This window comes from Anomaloglossus baeobatrachus, chromosome 8 (genome assembly GCF_048569485.1).
Source record: "Anomaloglossus baeobatrachus isolate aAnoBae1 chromosome 8, aAnoBae1.hap1, whole genome shotgun sequence".
Lineage (NCBI taxonomy): Eukaryota > Metazoa > Chordata > Amphibia > Anura > Aromobatidae > Anomaloglossus > Anomaloglossus baeobatrachus.
Window position 1 is genome coordinate 224,198,809 of NC_134360.1, and position 26,315 is coordinate 224,225,123.

General features: G+C 45.7%; 2 protein-coding genes across 3 annotated transcripts; both read right to left on the reverse strand.

The window, feature by feature from the left end:
• Positions 1-3,765: 3,765 nt before the first annotated feature.
• Positions 3,766-6,696, reverse strand: LOC142248882 (uncharacterized). 2 transcript variants are annotated; one of them, XM_075320259.1, is made up of 2 exons: positions 4,318-6,696; positions 3,766-4,243 (listed from the first exon to the last, which is right to left on the reverse strand). In XM_075320259.1, exons 1-2 carry the CDS (start codon positions 5,042-5,044, stop codon positions 4,065-4,067), a joined length of 906 nt encoding a protein of 301 aa, XP_075176374.1. In that variant the 5' UTR covers positions 5,045-6,696; the 3' UTR covers positions 3,766-4,064. The 2 variants fall into 2 exon arrangements, with proteins under 2 accessions (XP_075176374.1, XP_075176373.1); XM_075320258.1 differs by having other exon boundaries at positions 4,281-6,696.
• Positions 6,697-6,708: 12 nt separating this feature from the next.
• Positions 6,709-24,605, reverse strand: DNAJB4 (DnaJ heat shock protein family (Hsp40) member B4). Its single transcript, XM_075320257.1, has 3 exons — positions 24,317-24,605; positions 9,239-9,810; positions 6,709-7,027 (listed from the first exon to the last, which is right to left on the reverse strand). The coding sequence occupies exons 1-3, from the start codon at positions 24,525-24,527 to the stop codon at positions 6,794-6,796; spliced, it is 1,017 nt and encodes a 338-aa protein (XP_075176372.1). The 5' UTR covers positions 24,528-24,605; the 3' UTR covers positions 6,709-6,793.
• Between the last annotated feature and the right edge of the window lie 1,710 nt (positions 24,606-26,315).

Genomic DNA, 26,315 nt, shown 5'->3' on the forward strand with positions numbered 1-26,315 from the left:
TACCCTCCGTGTGGTGGATTATTTGATGTCTTTTTCTGATTTTTCTTGGAATAAATGTTCTTTGGGTTGTTCAATCATCTCTCGCTCTGTTGATTGTGTGATATCAGAAAAGGACCCCTTGACAGCCACCTATTGCAGTGGTCACCTGACCTGATGACATCACAACATGGCAGTTCCCTGTGTGATGAGCAACCAAGGACTATACAATGTCTGGGACAAAAAACAAGTGCAACATTTAAATCTTTTTAATAAATAAGTATTAGAAATATGTATATTTTTGAATGATTTGTCTCTTCCGACTGAATTTTTTCAAAATGGACAACCCCTTTAAATCCCAAAGTGGACATCCTCTTCAAATCTAAAAGTGGACAACCCCTTTAAAGTGCACAAATCACCAGGATTTTTCTATATAACCTAAAGCCAGTTCAATACTGGCACGATCAGGCTGATTCTATACATACCTTTAGTTGTCAGCTAGGATGTATAGGTTTTGAAACAGAAGCAAGTAAAGCTTGTAAAATGAGCATCTTTTTGAATAGCAGCAGCTGCCGATCAGCTGATAGCTGGGGTGGGTATTCATACTGATTCCCGCCCCCTGCCTGTCCATCCTCCCCCTCTCTGTTATTTATGCTAATTCTATTATAAAATTGTTTAACTAAGTGGATAGAAGGACCTGTGCTTATGTCATACCCATGTGACCAGAAGGGGTGGGGCATCAGCCAACATAGCTGATAACAGGAAGCAACATTATTTTTCTGTTGGCTGAGGCCCCGACTCTTCTCGTCACATGGGTATGACATCAGCACAGGCCCTTCTAACCACTTAGTAAAACGATTCTATAATAGAATTACCGTAGCATAAATAACAGATAGGGGAGGACGGACAGGCAGGGGGTGGGAATCACTATGAATACCCACCCCAGCTATCAGCTGATGGGCAGTTGCTACCATTCAAAAAGCTGCTCCTTTTACAAACCTTATTTGGAGAATGTTCTTTAGCTTTATACATTTTTTATATGATTATGGAGCTGCCCGATAGTTCAGAATCTCCTATAATCCGACACCTATTATTCCTATTCAGTCAGTGTATTTGTCTATTGTTGCTGATATCAAAGATCTGACTGCAGTATGATATCTGCACTAACATTAAAGCATTTGCCAAAAAACAATGAATTTATAATAATCTAATATATAAAGCTGAGTGTGTGTGTGTGTATGTGTGTGTCCGGGATTGTCATCTGCACCGTCGCCGCTACAGCCACAAAATTTTGCACACTCGCACGTCTGGACCCCGAGAGCATCATAGGCTATGTTGTGAGGCGAAACTTTAACCCCGCGCGTTCCAATTTACCAATGAATTTTGCCCCTATCTACATAGTGGGGAAAAAGTGAAACGAAGAGTGTATCCGCACCGTCGCATTTACAATCACGAAATTTTGCACCGACGCCTCATGTGACCCAGGGAACATCGTAGACTATGTTTTGACAGGTAAATGTAACCCCGCGCTTTACAGTTACTCTCCAAAAAACATGCCTCCATTAAAGTAAATGGAGCCTGGAACTACAGGTTAGGCTGGTTTCACACTACGTCTTTTTAACATCCGTTGAAAACGTTATTTTAGCGGAAGTACGGATCCAGTGCAAATGCGTTTTCATTTCAATGCATTTGCAATGGACTCGCGTCCACCTGCGTTCACCTGCGTTTGCGTGCGTTATAGTGCGGATCCGGTGACTTGCAGTTTTTTAACATGTTTCAAAAGCGCTACTTGTAGCGTTTTTGAGCTGCGTCAAAATACTGCAAGTCACCGGATCCGCACTATAACGCACGCGAACGCAGGTGAACGCTGGCGTGCTGATAGACAGGATCCTGCTTTTGTACTGAGCATGCCCAGAAAGTACTGAGCATGCCCAGAACCAGTCTCGCGTGATCTGTCTCTCTCTCCTCCTCCCTCCCTCACCCTCTCTCTCTATCTCTGTCTTTCCCCCTTCCTCTCTCTCCCACCTGAGAGCTGCGGACACTCGTAACCAAGGTAAATATCGCGTAACCACTTCTCTTAGTTACCCGATGTTTACGTTGGTTACGCGTGCAGACAGCCCTGCTCCTAGCAGCTGCAGACACTCGTAACCAAGATAAATATCGCGTAACCACTTCTCTTAGTTACCCGATGTTTACGTTGGTTACGCGTGCAGACAGCCCTGCTCCTAGCAGCTGCAGACACTCGTAACCAAGATAAATATCGCGTAACCACTTCTCTTAGTTACCCGATGTTTACGTTGGTTACGTGTGCAGGCAGCCCTGCTCCTAGCAGCTGCAGACACTCGTAACCAAGATAAATATCGGGTATCCAAGGCCGATGTTTACCTTGGTTACCAGCGTCTGCAGCTGTCAGAAGCCGGCTCCCAGTCTAGCTCCCCTCACTCCCGATCACATGACTCCAATGCCCGCCCCTAAACATCCAGTGCAGGATCCTGCAAAATAACATATGCGTTTGCATACGTTATTTGCTGTAAAAGCAGGATCCGTACTTCCGCTAAAAAAACGTTTTCAACGGATGTTAAAAAGACGTAGTGTGAAACTAGCCTTATTAGTAGGAGCTGTGATTGGTTGCTATAGGAACAAAAGACATTTATAGTATAAGAAGCTTATATGTGAGGTAATAAGATGTCGGTGGGGAGACGGATAGAGACAGACAGAGAGATAGAGACATACAGAGACAAACGGTGAAAGAGACAGACAGAGACAGACGGGGAAAGAGATGGAAAGAGGCAGACCTGGAAAGAGACAGACCTGGAAAGAGACAGATGGGGAAAGAGACAGATGGGGAAAGAGACAGACAGGGACAGAGACAGGCAGACAGGGAAGGAGGAGACAGCCAGAGAGACAGACAAAGATAGATGGGGAAAGACACAGACCTTGATAGAGACAGACGGGGAAAGAGACAGAGAAATAGAGACAGACAAGGAAAGAGACAGACGTAGACAGGCAGACAGGGAAAGAGACAGACAGGAAAAGACACAGACAAAGAGACGGGGAGACAGACGGGGAAAGAGACAGACCTGGGAAAGAGACAGACCTAGAAAGAGACAGATGGGGAAAGAAACAGAGAGATAGAGACAGACAAAAAAGAGACAGAGACAGGCAGATGGGGAAAGAGACAGACGGGGAAAGAGACAGACGGGGAAAGAGACAGACGGGGAAAGAGATGGAAAGAGGCAGACCTGGAAAGAGATAGATGGGGAAAGAGATAGATGGGGAAAGAGACAGATGGGGAAAGAGACAGATGGGGAAAGAGACAGACGGGGAAAGAGACAGACGGGGAAAGAGACAGACGGAGCACATTACTTGGCCAATTTAGTTAAATCTATGTGGAATATCTGGGGTGTTGAAATATATGTTGTGAAATGCTTCTTACATAGTTACATAGTTACTTTGGTTGAAAAAAGACCTAAGTCCATCTAGTTCCCCCTTCCGCCACCAGTTCTACATTTGGTCACTAAGTCATTTATAACCAACAATGTTGTGTGTATTGAGGAAATCATCCAGCTCTTTTTTAAAAGCTAGTATCTGCCATTACTACCTCTTGTGGTAGGGCTCTATTAGCTTAGTTTTTGCCTTTTAATAATTACATTTCTATCTATTTGTTTTGTGGTTTTTGTGTGCAGAATACATTTTTGTTAATACATTCTATTTTGTTAACAACAGTTATTAACCCGGGCGAAGCCGGGTAGTACAGCTAGTAACCTTATAAAAACCTAAATATATTAAAACAGTCAAAAAGCAAAGACTTTTATTAAGAACAAGGCACAGAAAATTCTTCCTCCACCATATACTCTATGACTCCGGGACATATGCTCCACGCGCTGCCGTAAACAGCGAGCACTTTCTTTTACTTTTGTAACAAAATATATATTTTTTATCTTAAAGTGCATTGTATCAGTCCTAACATGATGAGTCCAATGAGTCTTTGACATGGAGCAGAAAAGCCGGAGCCGCAGCAGCGGGAACTTCATGGAGTTTGTGACTCCGTTTTCATTAACTTGGGCAAATGACGTCCCTGAGTGCGGTCAGAAAGCAAAATAAATTCCTGTTCCTGACCAGTCCAACCAGCAGAAGAAAGGAGTGTAGGGGAAAGGTGCACCAACAGAAGAGGAAAGGAGTGTAGGGGAAAGGTGCACCACCAGCAGAGGAAAGGAGTGCAGGGGAAAGGTGCACCACCAGCAGAGGAAAGGAGTGCAGGGGAAAGGTGCACCAACAGCAGAAGAAAGGAGTGACAGGGAAAGGTGCAACAACAGCAGAGGAAAGGAGTGTAGGGGAAAGGTGCACCACCAGCAGAGGAAAGGAGTGTAGGGGAAAGGTGCACCAACAGCAGAGGAAAGGAGTGACAGGGAAAGGTGCAACAACAGCAGAGGAAAGGAGTGTAGGGGAAAGGTGCACCACCAGCAGAGGAAAGGAGTGTAGGGGAAAGGTGCACCAACAGCAGAGGAAAGGAGTGTAGGGGAAAGGTGCACCAACAGCAGAGGAAAGGAGTGACAGGGAAAGGTGCAACAACAGCAGAGGAAAGGAGTGTAGGGGAAAGGTGCACCACCAGCAGAGGAAAGGAGTGTAGGGGAAAGGTGCACCAACAGCAGAGGAAAGGAGTGTAGGGGAAAGGTGCACCAACAGCACAGGAAAGGAGTGTAGGGGAAAGGTGCACCACCAGCAGAGGAAAGGAGTGTAGGGGAAAGGTGCACCACCAGCAGAGGAAAGGAGTGTAGGGGAAAGGTGCACCAACAGCAGAGGAAAGGAGTGCAGGGGAAAGGTGCACCACCAGCAGAGGAAAGGAGTGCAGGGAAAAGGTGCACCACCAGCAGAGGAAAGGAGTGCAGGGGAAAGGTGCACCAACAGCAGAGGAAAGGAGTGTAGGGGAAAGGTGCACCACCAGCAGAGGAACGGAGTGCAGGGGAAAGGTGCACCACCAGCATAAGAAAGTAGTGACGGGGAAAGGTGCACAACCAGCATAAGAAAGTAGTGATGGGGAACGGTGCACCACCAGCAGAGGCACCATCCTGGAGGGACGATTGGACCGTTGTCAGAGAGAATAAAGCGGGCTTTACACGTTGCGACATCAGTAACGATATATCGTCGGGGTCACATCGTTAGTGATGCACATCTGGCGCCGTTACCGACATCGCAGCGTGTAAACCCTAGGAGCGACGATCACCGATCGCTAAAACGTCAAAAATCGTTGATTGGTGACACATTGCTCCTTTTCATAATATCGCTGCTGCTGCTGCCGGTACGATGTTGTTCGTCGTTCCTGCGGCAGCACACATCGCTGTATGTGAAGCCGCAGGAACGACAAACATCTCCTTACCTGCATCCCGCCAGCAATGCGGAAGGCAGAAGGTGGGCGGGATGTTATGTCCCGCTCATCTCCGCCCCTCCGCTTCTATTGGCCGGCCGCTTAGCAATGTCGCTGTGACGCTGAACGCACCTCCCCCTTGAAGGAGGGATTGTTCGGTGGTCACAGCGACGTTTCCGAGCCTTTACACAAGCTGCTGTAGCGATAATGTTCGCTACGGCAGCAAGCACCACATATCGCATGTGCGACGGGGGCGGGTGCTATCATGCTCGACATCGCTAGCTATCGCTAGCGATGTTGCAGCGTGTAAAGCCCACCTAAGAGTCTTGTAGTGAAGGCGCCAGAAGAAGACGTTTGGGCAAGAGTCTACAGAGACTAAATATGTTATATCTGTATCACCAAGCCATGCACCTAGAGAGTATAGTATCCATGCAGGACAATAATGCCCCTCGGCGTACCTCTTACAGGCCCCATAAATGGGTTATATCCAAATATATAACAGATTATGGGATTGCTATAACATCAGCCGGCGCTGGTTGCAATCTAGGCTTTACCATCGTTTACAGAGCGCCGCTCTGCTCTCCTGACATGTCTGTGTTAGTAGATGTCTGGGTCATGGTGGTTTTTTTTTCCCCTCTATTATTCTTAATGGAGATTTATGAAGAAATAGTCAGCGGAGTGACACTGTACACAGTACATTATAGTCAGTGCAGATCGGACTGTATCATTTGGTAACAGAACATGACTTTATCCATATATTTCCAGGAGGGATAACGGAGGGACAGCATAATGATCTAGGAAGAATTGCTTTATAAATGCTGTACAGTGTTAAGTGCTATTAATTTCTAAGACAGACAAGTCAGGAGAAACACAGAGAGGACAGGACAGAAATGAATGCCGCATTGTATGTGTGACCATTATTGTATACCGGACTCCGCGTCACGTCTTGCAGCCTCTGGCACTTGACTTTGTCTTATTCTTTGGCTACATGCAACGTTTGGGGCGTCCATTTTACCACGTGTGAGATACGTGGCTGCAAACACTTTTTGTAGAAAAATATTCTTTCAATTGACAAATGTGCAAAACTCCAAAACCCACAAAACACCGACGCTTCTTTGACGCCGAACGGGATGAAGTCTGATGCTAAATATACCACCAATATAATAATAAGATCTACCGCTATGCAGGATTTGCGTCATCACCATTAATATGCTACTTGCAAGCTTCTGGGATATAATGACCAGCTCCGTAATACAAGAAATACAGTAAACAGCCGTCATTAGTAAGCCTGTGAAACCCCCCAAAATGGCAACAGCAGAAAACGCCCTTTGCAGGGTTATAATACGGCACATATACAGCCCTCCAGGCACTAGGGTAGTGCGGATAGACAGCTGGGCACACGGTATGGATTGTGGAGTCCGTCCGGAGACTTCTTGGTGGTTGTGCCGTCCTCTAGGATGCCGGCAGGTGCCGTTTCAGGACCTCCTTTGACGACTGTGGAATGCTGTCCGGAAAAATGACTTCGAACTCGACCAGGAGGTCTCCATGCTGATCGTGGTTTTTTGGAAAAGGGAGTCCATATCCAATAATCCTTCGTCTCATTCCTGGCTTAATAACTTCATTTATGGTCATGGGGATGTTGCGGCTGTCCAGGGTGGGCACAGTGATGGAGCAGCCGCACAAAGCCTGAAAGCAGAAAACATGGCACATTACACAAACAGCCGGCACTTCTAAGTACAGATGCTATCAGCCCCGTACAGGCGGCCTCGAGCCATCCTTGTTTTGAAAAGGGGGGCATAATTTATGGTGATGCAATCCAAGTTATGCATCTACATCTTAAACCCGTCTGCTTCCAAATCATATGAATCATTTGTCAGCATGCATGCTATGCCATTCATCAACAAGACCAGTGATGTGTGCACGGATCTAGGTTGAAAATATGACTAGTTTAATTGCAGAAGTTCACATACATTTAAAGAAATCAGTTGGCTAGGAGCCAATAATATGTAACATGTCTCCTATTGGGTAAACTGTAAAAGAGCTTATTCTGCAATATATATATATATATATATATATATATATATAATGTGTGTGTTTCATCATTTTATATTAAGCTAAGTCAGCATGATTCACTTATCACAGGAAAGTCCCAGAATGTCTGGTGAGTCTTGTGATGTCTGAACGCAGATTTAGGTGTGGTACACAGTGCACCATTTTAAGTGCTTTTTGGATATCTTCATATAATTCTTAATACTCAGAACCATGTCCATAACAGTATTACATGAAGGGACATCCATCTCAGTGGCCACCATGTAATATTACATCCCCGGCTTCCTCCATAAGCTGTTTGCCGGAAGTGTGACTTTGGATAACTGGCTGAAATCTCGGAGATGTAATGAAAAGTTCCCAATAACTGACCAATCATACAACTTATCCTCTCCACATTACAACCCCCAGCGCAGCGGTATGAGAGCTTGGCTACCTGAATTGCCATGCCAATGGATTACACCACTCCAATGCCACCATCATCCTCCTCGCCCCTCACAACTGGTGGCCCATTGAAGCCCCTACTTGACAGCCAACTTTGTGCCGCTATGAAACACTGGACTTCATGGGAGATCCTAAATGTTACTATATACTGTAATACCAGGCAATAATATGATCGCAGCTTCAAGTCCCAAGGACTAAAAAATGTTAAAAAATATTTAAAAAATATTAAGAAACTAAAACATGAAAGCAAATAAAACTTAAAAAAGTCTTGTAGGGGTCAAGGATAAAACTTTAAATTGGGTCTGTTGGGTTCTGTATATAAAAAAACAAAAGTTAAAGAATGATACCCATATCACATCAATAAATATGGTTCCACCAGTGATATTATATAATAATAAGATTATACTCAATGTGAGGGTATATTGGACCAATAGGACCATTCGGATATAAATATAAGTCACCGAAAAGAAAACCGAAGTTCGGTTTTCTTTTCGGTGACTTGGGTTCTGTATATGAAGCAGTACACAGATGGGCCATTTCAATATGTCTGACATCCTCTACTAGTATCCAGAGGTACAATCACTCGCTGCATATGTCATACGATAAAAAGCAGAAGACCAGACGCAAACACTGACTCTTTGAGAGCGTAAACCAGTAAAACCAGTTCCCCAGTCATCAATGAGCCTGAGTTTATTGGTAGTTGGGGCATCATGGACGGTGGCTGGACACAAAGCGTCTGTATGTGCAAAACACACTTTACTATCCAGAGAAGAGAGTCTTTGTATGACCGTGTGGAGCAAAATGCCGACCCTTGGGAATTCCCTGACTCCGTCCTTCTCTACATGGGATATATTTCTCATTTCAGACCTTTCCATTCGAGCCCCCCACAAGGTAGTGATTGACTTATGTTTACCCACAACATACGGCTGTGGACGAGACATAAGGCAAGGACAACAAATCACTTTAGAGGGTCCTTTGTGTCCACTGTTTCCCCCCATATTTCCGAGCTCTTTGTAGATGTCATGTATTATTTTTTAGTTTATTCTTGGGAAATCATTTTTAGTGACTTTTTGTGAACTTCATCCTGTCCTGTGGGGGATCACTCCACAACCCTCTGACTTCGGAGGAGTTGGGGAGGGGGGGATTTAATAGAGCTCCATGCCTTCTTCAGGACTGGTCACCCTTTGGTAAAATGTGAGAAGCTTCCCCCCATACCAGTCTAAAGCATGTTCTGTATTGTGGAGACTCCAATATGTAAAAGAGAACTGTAGCATTAGATTAGTATCATGCAAAAAGCCGTCTGTGCAAGATCAAGTCAGTCCCAGAAAAGTCCTCATTCCGATAGAAAGGTAAAATTTTCCCCGACAGAAGTGTTAGAGCTAAAGAAGCGACAAACAAAGGTTGTACCTCTCGTAGACTGATCTGTAAAGGGCACACAATGTTCGAGCCGTCCCTCTTAAAATGTGCATGGGGCTTGTCCTTTATAACAAACACTACATCGGCAGGAATGGTCATGGGCGCCTCATCTCCCTCCTTGGGGAATGTGATTTTGGTGCCTTCTTTCCAGCCTTTCTTTATCTCGATCGTCAGGATCTTATCCTCAGTCCTTGCTGTTCTTCCATCGGGATTCATCCTCTTCCTGGAGATCCTCATTCTTTTAGTGCATCCATGATATATCTCCTCTAAAGACACCTTCAGCTCGTGAACTATAGGCGGGTCCTGCTTACGTCGGATTTGACCAACTTGGTTCTTTTCTCTTGGAAACCCATTCATGCCAAAGCTAGAAAATGAGCCGAATGGATCACCATCCAACTCCATGTCCTCGTCCTCCCGACCTCCGGGCATTCGTCTTCCGAAGAAGATTTCAAATGGGTTTGTTCCACCAAAAAATGCAGCAAAGGTGGCATGTGGGTCTCCATGAAAGGTGTAGTGGAAGTTTCCTCCGTGCCCATTTTGTGCACCGGATCCTCCTTTAAGCCCTAGAATTAATGATAAATAAAACATTATTACAAGTTTCTAACAGGATTTTTATATAAAGTCATTTCTGTGAAAATAACAACAAGGTATAATGCAATAGATGCAGCAGTTGTTCAACATTTGGCCAAAAGATATTATCCGAGCAGAGGGAAACCACTGCCAGGATTTATGTGCATCGTGGACCAAAGATCAGACATGTTGAAATCCAATATTGACCATTTTTCTTTCACCCGACAACTATCATCAGATGCAACGCTTCTTTCACCCGACAACTATCATCAGGTGATCCGTGCACGCTCCAGATGAGCAGTCACTCCTGAATTTGGCACATGGGATGACATTCCCTAAAGATGACCATGGACATCAAATAGATGTCGGCAGAACATTACTTCGGCTGATCGTAATCCTTCCCCCATATACATGAGTGCTCTGCTCATCCGAGGGTTCATGTGTTTCAATGGGGAGAGAGGAGAGATGCGCAGCCAGACTCTTGTAAAAGGGCCGACCTGTGCCCGCGCCTATGCACAATATATAGAAGTCCATCGTTACTCTTTTACTGGCCCGTTACATGGACGGACGATCACTGATGGGAACAGAACGATCGCGAGAACCATTGTTCTGTGCCCTTACACCATCATGGTTTCGGCAGCACATCTCCTGGTTACACTGCTGCCGATAACAATTTTTTTTGTAGGTCTAAGGCCCCTTTCACACGTCAGTGATTCTGGAACGTTTGTGCTTTTTTTTAAACGTACCAGAATCACTGACATACGCAGACCCATTATAATGAATGGGTCTGCTCACACGTCTATGATTTTTCACTGCACGTGTCTCTGTGCGGCGTACCCGCGTGTGCGCGATTGCCGCATGGAGACATGTCCATTTTTTTCTGGCATCACTGATGTCCCACGGACCACGCAGTGGTGTGGTCCGTGAAACACGTGCCAGAAAAAAACGTGCATTTAAAATAATAAACATTTTAACTCACCCGGCTTCAGCTGCGCTCTCTGCAGCCCGTGCAGCCTGCTGCTTCTGAGCCGGCTCATTACTGTCGCGCATCTTAATGATGCACGACACAGCCGACCCGGAAGCAGCTGCTGCAGGGGTCAGCGCTGGCCGGATGCTGCACCGCGGGAGTGATCAGCACCATGGAGAGCGGGAGCGGGCACAGGTGAGTTGATTTCTAAGTGCAATCACGGGCCACGGAGAACGGAGCTCGGATTGCACTTAGACAACCCACGTGTGCCGTGATTCACGGCACACGCAGGGACATGTGCGTGTTTTACACGCCAGTGAAAAACGTCAGTGTTTTTCACTGACGTGTGAAATGGGCCTAAACCAGTGTTTCACAAATTCCAGTTCTCAGGGCCCACAACAGGTCAGGATTTCCTCAGTACTGCACAGGTGAAAGAAAATTGGGCAATTTCTGATGTCTTGATAATGAATCCATCACTTGTGGAAAACTGAGGAAATCCTGAAAACATGATCTGTTGGTGGCCCTGAGGACTGACGTTTGGGAAACACCGGTGCAAATGGTACAATCGCCTAAGAGTAAGTTTCACTAATTCATCGGGTGATTGCCAGCACGTCTATACAGATGGATACAAGAGATGGTTCACCAATTCTCAGCCAGTCCACATGCACCTTATGGCAGCAGAAATCAAATGTATTGGTGGTGAAATTCCAACTATGTGATCCTTCTCTCTGACATCATCTGTTGGGGTAGTCGAGAGACCCCATATAAATCAGCCGCCTCTGCAGAAATTGTGGGGTTCAGACATGGGGGGGTGGGGTTCATTTTCGTCCAATGTGTATGAGAGTTTAGCAACCCTAGAACTCACAATACTTCTGTTTGCTGTGGGAACGTGGTGACATCTGAGCTGAACGTGTAGAGTGCGGTGCAGTTGGATATGTGGCATGGATTGTTCATCAACTGTTACAAAACTACAACTCCCAGCATGCCAGAAGAGCCTGTGATGCTAGACACTATGGTCAGTATGAATAGAAGGGTAGTCAGACAAGCCGGGATCATAGGCCAGGTGGTAATGTATAAGGTTCAGGGAGCAGACAGAGATGTGGTTAGGAAGAGGTCCGAGGTCAGAAGCTAGGAGGTAACGTATAAAGTTCAGGGAGCAGACAGAGACGTGGTCAGGAAGAGGCCTGAGGTCAGAAGTCGAGAGGTAACGTATAAGGTTCAGGAAGCAGACAGAGACGTGGTCAGGAAGAGGTCTGAGGTCAGAAGCCGGGAGGTAACATATAAGGTTAAGGGAGCAGAGATGTGGTCTGGAAGAAGTCTTAGGTCAGAAGCCAAGATCAGAACACTTACACCAAACAGGAGTAAAGAGCACAGTTAGCAAATAGGAAGTACGACTGGTGAAGTTCAGACAGAGCAAACCGAGTAAAGAAACAGAGCAATCACCAGGAATGAGGCGCATCTCTGAAGGCACCTCCCAAAACCAGCGTGGATCCTAGTCCTGAAAGACAACCTGTCAGCAAGTACACAAGACACAGAACAGAGCATTTTTAAATGCAAAATGCTCTGCACAGCGAAACCGTGACAGAGCCCAGTTACACCATTGCTCAGCACAATACTGACATCAGCTTTACAGATGACCTTACACTAAATGTATTAGATTTTACATCCTCCAATTATCGCCTCTCCGCTGATTTTGGAACAGTTTTTCTTTTTCTTCTGTGTCCCTCTGTTTCAAAGTTACGGTATATTCCCCAGTAATAAAGGTGCAATTTTTGTTTCTTCAACCAATTGGGCGTAAACTACAGACTATCTCTATGAGCATTTGCATTCTCTCCTCTGACTCCGGCAAATCAAAACGTGGCCACACCCACAAAAAAATTCTGTAGTTTACGCCCAGTTGGCTAAAAGGAAACCTTTATTACTGGAGAGCATAATAATGGAAGGAATAGAAGGAAACTTAAAGAGTCAGTGGAGCAGCGACGATTGGAGGAGGCACCACCTGCAGCACTTAAGAATCTGGGCTACAAGCCACTATGCAAATCAGTCTGGAAGTGCACTGGGGGCGGGTCTATGTGCCTGAACTGTTTCTTCCCAGTGCACTGACCGGCCCCAGTGCACTTCCAGCCTGATTTGCATACAGTTTCTATGCTGACTTTCTCATGACTGGCTCATCAGATCCCTACAGAAATGTAGGATATTTACAGGGGGACATATGTGAAAATGTGCTGACCGGATCCCTTTAAATATATAATATCAAAGATAACATATTTCTTGCTGTTCTGTGTTTTTTTTATTGCTACTTATATTCTCAGCGTACAAGATCCCGGCAGCCAAAACTCACAGAAATACATATATGCCATGTATGGAACAGAAGGTACGAAAATCTGAAGAAATGGGAGTGAAGCGTGAAAGTATGATCCCAGTAACCATGGCGATGAACAATACAGGAATAACACTTTCATACAGACTCGAAGTGCACAAGGGGGAACATTTATTAATGGGGTCTTAACTGCAAACCGATTAGTAAGAGAATCAATGCCCCAAATATATCACACAGGCTCATGACAAACGATAAATCAGAAGCATCTCCACACACTTGTATGTTATTCTACCTCTTGGCTACTTAAAGGGAATCTGTCAGCAGATTTTTGTTATTTAATATGAGGTAGGGGCTGATACCCTGCTTCCAGGGATGTGTCACTTATTAGGCTGATGGCTGTAGTTTCAATACAATCAGAGTTTTATTAGCAGGAGATTATCAGTGCGGACTAAGTGGCACATGCAGGCAGTCAAGCTATTCTGATTGGCAGCTTGCTGTACACAGGAGGTTGCCAGCCAATCACTGTTGTGGACGAGGCTATACACAGCTCAGCAATTTGAGCACTGCTCCATCAGAGAAAGCAGGAATTCTAGCAAAACTACAGCAAGCAGCCCAGTAAGTCACACATCGCTAGAATCAGGATCTCTGCTCCTACATCATGCTGATTTTAGATTACATAGTACAAATCTGCTGACAGATTCTTTTTAAGCTTGACCTTCTGCCTGCTGCTTTGAATCAGCCCATCCTCAGGTCTTAACGAGCAGTAGAGAGATGGCCATATTGAACTACGGGCATTCGACTCGTCAACAGCAAGAAAGCAACATCTGAACACGGATCTGATGGGGAAAAAGCCCGGGCGTGGTCTGCAATTCCATCCAAAAATGGTGGCTACAAGCATGATGCTCTTCTATCTGTCAAATAGGTTTTTTTTGTATTTTTTTTTTTGCTAAAGAGCGGTCTTAAAGTGTTCACTGTGTAAATGCAAATCAAAAAAAGTCTACAACAATGTTGCAGTTATATTTACAGTAGGATTGTAGCAATTCTTCTACCAAGAGAGAAAAAAATACAAATATTGACTGCATCGACCGTGGCCTCGTGGTGCAAGGGCCAGCATTATCTACCTCTACAGTGGAGACTCCTATCTGTGGGAGTCCAGACAGCAGGGACCCATCAATATTTGGGAGGAGTCCAGAATGGAAGCAAATTTTAACTTTTTATGTGTCTGTACAGCTGACGACGCCAAAGAAAGTGGAGATGGAATGAAACATATGGCTCCAGCCCTGGCATTTCCTAGAATAAAACTGAGTGGGTGGTGCTGACGGAAAGACCACATTCCCCGTCTGAGTTTACGGGCTGTATACCCAACAGCCATAAATCAGGGGATCGAGGATATGGCATATACTGCGTGTATCTGAGAGACAAAACATTATGATCTGGGCCCCTATGCACAATCTGCCCCAGGTCATCAGGTGCCATTTATAGATCTGGTGTCCTCTGCACACTGTGGGGAATCTCTGGTGCCAGGAGCGGGTAGTCATGTGATTTGCAAACGTCCGGTAACGATACGACTAGACTTGTTCCAGCCACACTCATTTGACTTGCATTGGGCATTGCTGTGCCCGCTAGTTGGCAAGTGACCGCATGTATGCAAATCACATACATGCGGATATGCGGTCAGTGCCCGCACAAAAGAATGTGCAATGTAAGGATTCACAAATCTGCAGATACATAGAGCGATTGCAGACTTGTAACCTAAGGCCGGACAACCCCTTCAAGCCCTGGCGGACACAGACAGAAAGAGGGCTCCTGTGCAAGAACAGTATATGGGCCCTTTACAGCCCAAGAGATCATCAAAATGCACAATTCCAGAGGTGGATGTGGCCCCCCAACCTCTTGGGCCCCTGTGCGGCTGCACCAGTAATATGTCCGCCCCCGCCTTTAAGGCTGCTTTCACACATCAGTTTTTTGCTGTCGGCACAAGCCGGTGAATTGCGGATAAAACGGATCCGACGTCGGATCCGTTTTATTCCCCATAAACTTGCATTAGTGCTGGATTGTGCCGGATGGCCTTGCGTTGCATGCAGCGTCCGCTGGATCTGGCGAAATTTCTTCGTCCGGCTGCCGAATAGGACGCAGCATGGTACGTTTTTTGTCTCTGGCAAATAAATGGACCACGGATCCGACGCCGTCCGGCATGTTGTATAATGGAAGCCTATGGGCGCCGGATCTGTCATCATCCGGCATATGACAGAATCCAACGATGGAAGGAACGCATGGAAAAAAACTGATGCGACGGATACGTTTTTTTTTTGCCGGATCTGTTGCATCAGTTTTTTTGCCGGATCGTCACAGGAAAACGGTGGGGGCAGGACGCCACCACTCATCTAATTCATGACGAGCAGAGGCCAACCTTACTCCAGACATCTCACTCCAGTCAGGAACAGGCGTAAAATTTCAGCAGTGGCGTATGCCGCTCCACAAACGCTCCTGATCATTGGCCCACCACTTCATAAATCCAGGGCGTCTAACTCCACCCCCCCCCCGACTGGTGATTGATAGCCCGCTAGAGATTTCTCTGCAGACAGTGCTGCTCCAGGGGAGCAAATGCTGGCAAAAAAACTGAGTTGGAACCACTGGTGTTACAAAGGAGACAGTCAGCAAGGCAACCTTGGGGCAAATAATCATGTTTAAGTAAATGAATATTAAAGAGTTGTCCTGTCCTAAGTGTGTGAAGGTTACTCGTCCTGTATTAAAACGTTCCGTAAATATATAAAAAAAAAAAGTTGAGGCTTCTCAAATAATTTCATGGAAAGTGAGCGGAGCAGAGTTCGAGCTCCTTCTGTTCCATCCATTTGCAAAGTCCAATTCTCAGGACCCCAGACTCCTGTTACTGAGGGTTCAGACCCCCGTGATCAGTAAGTTATAACTCCTGATTTTGGGTATAAACCTGTAGACTGGGGCCGCACGGTGATATGAGGGATTGAAATCGCAGTGTCTTAGGACGACATCGCATCTGGGTCATTCCATGGTTACTTTTTGTGTAACGTAAGTTACCAAGTAATAACATTGTATTTTTGTATTTCATTTCTATTGTTGAAAAATCAAACTGTGTTGAAATCGATTGAGAATAGTTCAATGTACAATATACATTCACTCATTTTTGTGCCTGCCTTCAAAGAACCATAAGTAGCCATTATTAACTCAATTTTTGGCTTGTGAATGTAACGTAAGTTACCATGGAATGACCCACAAAATGATTCCTTACAATGTCACATTAAGGCTGTGTGCACACGTTGCTATTTTTTTATGCATTTTTTTTCTTGCAGATTTTAATTAATATGCAAGGGACAACAAATCCCAACAAAGTCTATGAGAATCCAAGTCCTGTGCATATGTTGGAGATTTTTTCCTTGCAACTTTTGGGGCAGAAAAAAACTGCACCAAACAATTGACAGGTCAATTTCTACTGTGTTTTTCCCAGCATTTTCTCTATCTCAATACATAAAAAAAACGCCTCGAAAAACGTAAAAATACAACAAAAAAAGTGCTTTTTCCGCAGCATTTTTCTTATCAAGAAATGCAGTTTTAGGTGCAGAAAATCTGCAATATGGGAACATACCCATGGACTTACAACCTACAACGACTGTGACACAGAAATGCAGAGGTGCAAATGTTTCCAAACGCCTTGGATTCTTTCCCACTGCTCACACAGGACACACTTGCCATAGACTTCAGTCGTTAGAGGGTCTAAGGCTGCTTTCACACATCCGGTTTTTGCAGTGCGGCACAATACGGCGCTTTGCAGAAAAAATGCAACCGGTTTTTTTTTGCCGACGGTTGCGTTTTTTCCGCATAGACTTGCATTAGCGCTGTATTGTGCCGCATGGCCTTGCGTTGCGTCCGGTTTTTGCCAGATGCGGCATATTTAGCCCAGACGGTGGCTGGATGGAACGTTGCCTGGCACGTTTTTTTGTGTGGCAAAAAAAACGCATCGCGCCGGATCCGGCGCGATTTACAATGCAAGCCTATGGACGCCGGATGCATTTTTTTGCACTGCGCATGCTCAGTATCAAGCTGCATCCGTCAAAAAACGGACAGGCCGCATGGAAAAACTTATGCAACGGATCCGTTTTTTTTCGCCACATCCGTTGCATAGGTTTTTGAGCCGGATTGAGCCGCACTGCAAAAACCGGAGGTGTGAAAGCAACCTGAGTCTCTTGATCGGCTGCGATGGATAATTGTCCCACTCATCTCCTGCACCAAATTTGGTAAAACTTTCCCATAATTTTTTTGGCTTCTCACAATTTTGCATGAAAGTTTTGCCTATTACCTGCATCTGTGAACACACGAACGCTCTGCTGTCTACACTGAGGCTTCGCAAAAAATATAGACGTCAAGGAGATCAGTGATCCTAATGGCAGCAGCATAATTCCTGATTGGCCACAATAAACGTTGCCGTGGATATAAAAGATTACAGGATTTTGTTTGCTGTTTTACTCACATGGTGGAAGAACTTAAAGTGGTTGTCTCAGCAGACGCGGGATACTCCAGATAATTGACGGTTCAGACCTGTGACGTGCTATTCAGGTCACCAGATCTGACAGCTCTCCTCTGCTGCAACAGCATGGCAGGAGCGCAGGGACATTGAAGCTTCAGAGCAGCACTCACAAGCTCTAAACCACTGATTGCACTAGTTTGAATGATGCAGCCCTGTCTGCAAAAAAGCTCAGGCAAGCTAGTGCTGTCAATCACCAGTGAGGGAGGCGGGCAAATGCAAAGCCATTGGGCGGAACGGTGCGCTGAGCCTTTTGGCCACACCCAGAGTGCACCAAGCGCGATAATTAACATTTTTCATTACTCTCCAATTTCTGAAGAACGGAGGCAGCGATCAGAGCAATAAAGTTGTTATTTGTACAGGAGCATCTCCCCTACAAGGCCGTATGCTTAGTTTATATCATAAGCTTGGGCCGAAAGTCACCCGAAAGGCGACGTTACACGCTGCGATTGATCTGACGATATGTCGTCGGGGTCACGGATTCCGTGACGCACTTCTGTCATTGGTAGCGACGTCGTTGCATGTGAGACCTACGTGTGACTCTGAACGATCGCAAATAGGTTGAAAATCGTTGATCGTTGACACGTTGTTCACTTTCAAAATATTGTTCATCCTTTGGAACGCAGCAGACATATTGCTACGTTTGACACCCTGCAAACGACGAACAATATCCACACGACCGCCTTGGGCAAACAATGTATCGCTGAACGATTTTGCGTTCCTTCTGCGATCATTACGTGTGACCGCTAATAAACGACCTATGTGCGATCTTGGCAAATCGTAACTACGATCTGGGCGTGTCATATCGCTAATGAGATCGTCAGATAAATCGTAGCGTGTAAAGCGGCCTTTAGGCTATGTGCCCACGGGACAATGTACCCGCGGATATTTCCGCAGGTTTACTGCAGCTGCAGCTATCCATTGCTGCGGGATTTGAACATTTGTGCTGCGGTAAACCTACAGAAACAGTGCGGAAATACCTGCGGAATTCCCACCCTGTATCTCCATAGTGGAGGAGTTGGAATTCCGCAGATAATTCCGCATGAATAATTGACATGCAGTTACGTGCGGCTGCGGGAGATCCGCAGCATACTCCACAGCCGCACATACCGCACCATTGATACAGCACTCCCCAAATCCCATAGGATAACATGGGGAGTGTCTGTACTTGCTAAACCTGCGGATTTATCTAGAATATCCAGATAAATCCGCAGGTTTTCCGCGGCAAAATCCGTGGGTACAAATGCCAGATTCAAAAGACTTTAAATGTTAATATCCAACTTGGAGACATTGCTTCCCTCAGCGGCAACCATGGAGGGGCAGTGGATAGGGATACTGAGCAGGGCGCTCCCCAGCACTTGCCATACCCTGACGCCTCCTCCAACCTGATCACGGGCCTGGATATATACAGTATATATTCTGCTGCATCTTGTTATATTCAAGTTTACAGCTCCTACAAGAACGAGACAGAGTTATTGATCCTGTGGGAGCTGAGGAAGCAGCGCTATAATGAAGCCACACATAGAGGATAGCTGCAAGTCTGCAAGATGCTAAAAGGAGGCCCCTTGAGCAGAATCCAGAGCCGGTGCCCCCCTCCTGGAGACGCATTTTTTATGGCTTAAATTCGCTGTTTGCAATTAGAGTTTAGGAATTTCATGACATCATGTAAGATTCTCCGTGTCCCGGGCGGAGAGCCAGAGATGGGCAGTCCTGTGTGTATCAAGTAGGAGCGATGACGTCTCCACAGCCCCATGATTTCCTTTTGTTGACTATAATGGTGACATAATAACCACCCACTGTAGTTTTTTTTCATGTGTAATAATCTTTTGGATACTTTTGTCTCTCTTAATGTAACGCCTGCCTGAATCCACAGACTCATACTGGCTGTAATGGACAGGCTAGAGGGAAGCAACTCACCAAGCAGGACCCCTAGAACCCTGAAAACCTTTAACCCCTATACAGAGATTTGTAATTACACAGGGCCCCGGTGATCACTACCTGCAGAAGGCTGCAGTCCGATGAGAGTAGTAGTCAGGCAGGGTCAAACCAGGAATTGCAGAACAGGGAAAGAATCAGGCAGGCAAGGACGTAATCAGGAAACCAAGCAGAGGTCAAATCCGAGACTGGCAGCGAGGTACAGAAACGGCAGGTAGAAGGGTAGTCAGAAAACAAGTAGAAGTCCAAACACAGGGGTCACTAAGCAAAACAGGGAGGGAGACAGGTAACATGAAAACAGGACTATCTCTGGCAGTGGTCAGAAGACAGGCGGGGAATAAAGAAGGGTGTGGTGTCTTCCCATTGGCTGAGGCTGAATGATGGTAACTTCAGCTGGAAGACACACGCCGCCTACAGTCAGCCAGTGGTACTGCATATCCCAAAGAAACCCAGCCCAGTGGATGAGCGGATCCTGCGCCCACCGGTGTCGCTGGCATCAACTCCTCTCCCATCACTAGCACTATCCACGGCAGGAACACGGCATCACCTGGTGATCGAAGTAGAAGTCGCTGGAGCGAACTCCGGTGGTGACGTAACAATTATTTAGCATGTGCCGCTGAGGACGTTGAATCTAAAGGGGACCGGTCGACAGGTAAGAAGTGGCCACGGTCAGCTCCTGATTATCCCCTCAGAAATTTTACTTTAGATTTTTCAAAATCCACCATATTTTTACATAGGTAGGTGCCTTTTTTTATTCAATGCTAGTTTTTATGGTCTTTACTCTGGAGTGTGACTCACGGGGTAATTATGCGGAGCAGCCTAAAGGCACGGCCCCTTGGTAAAGACCATAAAAATTACAACTAAATGAAAAGGCCCAATACTCTGGAATCAGGGGAGCAGTGGAAATAAAATGAGGAAAAACTGGGCACTTGTGTCGTGGTGACACACACACTTTAATGCCACTGAATATTGGCGCTTTGTAATGGAATTGCTCTGCAAATGGTATAAGGCTATGTGCCCACGGGACAATGTACCGGCGGATATATCCGCAGGTACGTCCGCAGTAGCTCCCCGGAATCCGCAGCTATCCATTGCTGCGGGATTCCAGCGAAATATCTGCGGTAAACCTGCGGACATTCGTGCGACTTTCCTGCGGAAGTCCCAGCCTCTATCTTCATAGTGGAGGGGCGGGGTTTCCGCAGATATTCCCGCATGAATAATTGACATGCAGTTATGTGCGGATGCGGGAAATCCGCAGTATATTCCGCAGCCGCACATACCGTACCATTGATACAGCACTCCCCAAATCCCAGAGGATAACATGGGGAGTGTTGCTAAAACCTGTGGAAATTTCAGAAAATCCAGATAAATCCGCAGGTTTTCCACGGCAAAATCCGCGGGTACATTGTCCCATGGGGACATAGCCTAAATGCCCCCTTGGGTACACCAATCAAATATAACGTTTCCTTACTCCATGTGTGAAAGGTTGGGTTTAGAGATGGGCGAATAGTAACTATTCCTGTTCGGATTATTTGTAACAAATTCCAAAGTTCTATTCCGGTATTCGCCATGAATAACGAACCTAATGCAAATCAATGGGGAACTCGAATATTATTCTTGCAGTAATGAATACTGGAATAGTCCTCAGAATTTGGTAACCATTATCCAAACACAAATAGTTACCACTTGCTCATCACTAGTGTTGCAATCTAACTAGTTTCTCGAGATAACCCGACTTTCCACATTGTGTAGATGCTGCACTTTCTTCTTCTGCACATTTGCATGCAGAAAATTTGCATCGTCTTACACCTCAGCGAAAGTGAATGCGGAAATTGATCTGCGGTGCAGTTTTAAAATCCACATCGTGTCAAATACCCTAGGGGTAAATGAAAAGACAAAACAAAGTAGTTTTATTTAAAGGGAACCTGTCACCAGTTTTTTGGCATATAATCTGCGGCCACCACCAGTGGGCTCTTATATACAGTATTCTAACATACTGTATATAAGATTCCAGGCCGCCATGTAAAACAAAAAATACACTTTATAATACTCACCTAAACCAGTCGCTGCGGTGGATGTGGCTCAGATGGGCGCCTCCGTCCTCCCATGCCGGCGCTGCCTCTTTCAGCTATCTTCGTCCTCCATCTTCTGAAGCCGCGGTGCATGATGCGTCCAACGTCATACACACTCGCCGGCATTCAGGTCCTGAGCGGGCGCACTTTGATCTGCCCTGAGCAGGGCTTCCTGACGAAGCGAGTGTGAAATGCGCATAGAGGTGCTGGGCAGTGTGGTTCTACAGGTAGTGGTCTCTATTTTTCCAAATCGTCCCCTGGCAGTTCGATTTCGATGCCCCTTGCTTCCCCCTTCCTTCCCCTCCTTTGCAGGGTTACACTGATGGTATATGGGGTCAAATTGACTTAAGCATGGGCATATTATATATGGGGAATCAAAGTACTATTGTGCCATATTTTTGTGTTCATTTATGTGAGGCTGCAGTGATGCTCTTGTATATGATTATTTAAGTACTTGAGGATCTAATGTGTCGCCCCCTATGGAATACATGCACTTTTAAGGCACTGTCACTTTAAATTTGAAAGTCCATTGTAAGTAAATAAGATCTCCTTTAAGACTGTTAGGTTGTTGATCAATTTGGAATAACATGTATGGTATATCTAATTGATTATATAACTCTTTTTCTGACCATCCTTATGTAAAGGGGGCTTTACACGCTACGACATCGCTAATGCAAACTCGTTGGGGTCACGGAATTGGTGACGCACATCCGGCCGCATTAGCGATGCCGTTGCGTGTGACACCGATGAACGATTTTGCATCGTTGCAAAAACGTGCAAAATCGCTCATCGGTGACATGGGGGTCCATTCTCAAAAATCGTTACTGCAGCAGTAACGAGGTTGTTCCTCGTTCCTGCGGCAGCACACATCGCTCCGTGTGACACCGCAGGAACGAGAAAGCTCCCCTTACCTGCCTCCCGGCCGCTATGAGGAAGGAAGGAGGTGGGCGGGATGTTACGTCCCGCTCATCTCCGCCCCTCCGCTTCTATTGGGCGGCCGCTCAGTGACGTCTCTGTGACGCCGCACGGACCGCCCCCTTAGAAAGGAGGCGGTTCGCCGGTCACAGCGACGTCGCCGGGCAGGTAAGTATGTGTGACGGGTCTGGCCGATGTTGTGCGGCACGGGCAGCGATTTGCCCGTGTCGCACAACAGATGGGGGCGGGTACCCACGCTAGCGATATCGGGACCGATATCGCAGTGTTTAAAGCGGCCTTAATAGCTTATTAACCACATTGCTCCATTTTTTCTGTGTTTTTAAGGGGTTAATTTTTTAACTGTATGTTTTTTGATACCCATCTCAAATCACATGGTAAATTTAATGGTGTTTTTTGTGTCATGCTAATAAAGATCTAATAACTTTTTGGATCTTTTTTTGTCTTATTGACACACTTGCATTAAGATGCCGGTCTAATATAGGTTAAATAAACAGATCAAAGTATCGTAGTGTGCATGCGCGGGACCGGCGACTGTGTAGGACGTAGAGGCATCATGCACACAGGCTTCAGAAGGAGGATGAAGGTGGCCGAAAAAGGAGGCGCTGGCACCGGAGGACGAAGACACCCATTTGAGCCGCAGCGACGATTTATGTGAGTATTATAAAGTGTTTTTTATGTTCTACACACCGCCCTAGGCTCTTATATACAGCATGTTAGAATGCTGTATGTAAGAGCCCAGTGGTGGTGGACGCAGCTTATAGGGGAAAAACCTGGTTCAGGTTCCCTTTAAAGCTAGAAAAATAAGATAGGCAAAAAACTGCTGCGAAATAAGTACTAGAAATGCATAGTGATTAGAGATGAGCGGACCCGTTGACGTTTGGGCCTGCGGGTTCAGCGGGACTTTAGATAAAAGTTTTGTCATTCTGGTTGCTGCCTATGCAGAGTGCAGCAGCCGATGGCTCATCTCAGCTGTTGTGCTCTGTATTTGCGGCTCCAGGCAGTCACTCACTATACGTCGTTCACTTCACAATGCGGGCAATATTGGAAAGATGTCACTGAGCGGTGAAATTTTACCATTCCGCAGACAGGAGCATTGGACCCCCGGCCCACGCAAAGCTACTACATTGACATCAGAGCACAAACTAAACACAGAAGATAAATTCGGCTTATTATGAGACGTCAGATTTATAAGAGGTCCGCGTCGCCCGCTGTTCCTGCTGTCCTATTACACTGGATAACACAGCAGCCATCAATGCAGCAGGTTCGGATTCTCTCACACTGCACTCTCTGGAGCGTAATAAAGTGCTGCCATATATGATACATATATATAAGGCGTATACACTGCCTGTGGACAGATCCAATCCGACATGATTAGGCCTGCCAGGTTATCTGAATGATTGCAGCAGCTGCTTTGATAAATCCTAGAAGGAACATGGGGTTTGGCTCAGTGGCTTTTAACCATTGAGTCTCACCCCTTTTTTACTGACGTATGATCGCGTCACCCCCCAATCCATGTTATAAATAAACATAGCAGCAAAAATGTCCCATCTAAGTCTGGTACGTTTCCATATGACATCGACTTAAAGCCTCAGCTACAGAATGAAAACGACCGTATAAATCAGTGCGCCATAACGCTGCGAACGGGTTATTGGGATACAGGAATTAACCCCCTGAGCGCCATAGCCTGCGGACGAGTCGTAAAGATGATACATACCCTCCTCCCCGTATTGATCGTAGATCTCTCTCTTTTTGGGGTCACTCAACACCTCGTAGGCTTCGGCTATCTGCTTGAACTTCTCCTCTGCGTGGGCGGACTTGTTCTTGTCCGGGTGCCACTTCAGAGCTTGCTTTCTGTAAGCTTTCTTGATATCCTCCTCTGAAGCCCCCTTCTCGATGCCCAAAATTGAGTAGTAATCTTTCCCCATAGCCCCTCCGATGACAGGACTGGAATGCTCACGGCTACTTGTCCCTAATGGGATGGAAAACGCGTGTCCCCCCCGAGTGCTCAGCGGTCCATCCCCTCCTGCTCATATATAGAGATCAGCTCCCTGCCTCCCATGTACGTCTCTGCTGCCTGCCTGCAGAATTTACCAGCTCTTTCTACAAGTTTTTTTTTAAACAAGCTGAAGCTTTATTGGATGACGAACTGCAAAAATTCTCCTGAACTCCGGGCCCAGCTGTCTATTGTACCAAGATAAAGCGGGTGACACAAGCCACAGGGAGAAGTGCCCTGTGACCGATGCATCTATACAGGAGGGGACGTCACCGTGCACATCAACAACACAGAGCCACAGCTTCATGTATACAGATAGGAATTCTGGAGAACCCACCAATCATTGTAACAAAAAATAAAAACAGGGGAACCTTATAATACTAATTATGTACTGATCTTCATTTATATTCCAGATCCAGAGCTGTACTCACTGTTCTGATGATGGAGTCACTGGCTACATTGTATGACAAGTGAGTACATTTTTGTAAATATTTTATCATATCTTTCCATGTGACAGCACTGAAGATCTGATACTTTGATACAATGTACACTCCCTGACAGAGGTTCTGTCGCTTATCCATGTTATGTAAATAAAAGCTTATAACCTGACTTTTAATTCATCCATTGGTTTTATAAATTACTCTTTTGAAAGCTGAAACCCTCCCAAATTTGGTTTAGGTTATGAAAATAAAGTTGCTGCAAAGGTGAAATATTGATCATTTAATGAACACAGAAAGGTAACTTTTTGGCAAGACAAAAGTTTTGTTGCCTTGTCATATTATGCACCCAATCCTAGTTTACATCCTCACCTGTGCTCACTAAATGATTGCTTAATTAGTTGGTGTGTATAAAAAGAAATCCAGCAACCCAGACCTTCACTTGAACTGCAACTTGACCTCTGACAACATGCCAAAAATCCTCCCTGCGACCAAAGCCTTGATTATCAAGAGGCTAAAGACCAGATCCACTGCAGAGGTGGCTGGCACCTTTAATGTGACTCTGCATCAAGTACAAAGAATTAAAAAAAGATTTGAAGAGACTGGAGATGTTTTTGACAAGCCCAGGTCTGGCAGACCACGCAAAACAACTGCTCAGAAGGAACGTTTGTTGGTTAGAAAATCCAAATCCAGCTCCTCTTCCATTGCAGCAGAGCTCCAACAGGCCTGGTCACCTCAAGTCTCTGTGTCAACTAGAACAGTTTGTAAGATTCTGTCTCGAAATGTCCTCCATGGTTGAATCTGTGCCCAGAAGCCAGAACTAAACAAAAGGCAATTAAAAAACCGTGTGGCATTTGCCAAGTCCCACAGCCTGCTAAACAGATGGACGCTGGAAAAGTGGCAGAAGGTGGATTTCTCTGATGAATCTTCAGTTGAATTACACCACAGCCGCCGCAAATACTGCAGGAGACCTACTGGAGCCCGTATGGATCCAAAATACACCCAGAAAACGGTTACATTTGGTGGGGGAAAGATCATGGTCTGGGGTTACATTCAGTATGGGGGTGTGCGAAACATTTGCAAGGTGGAAGGCAATATCAATAGCCTAAAATATCAAGAAGTATTAGCTACCTCATACATTCCTAGTTATAAAAGGGGTCAAATTCTGCAGCAGGATGGTGCTCCATCTCATACATCAATCTCTACAACAAAGTTCCTCCTGGTAAAGAAGATCTAGGTGCTGATGGACTGGCCAGCCCAGTCACCAGACATGAACATCATTG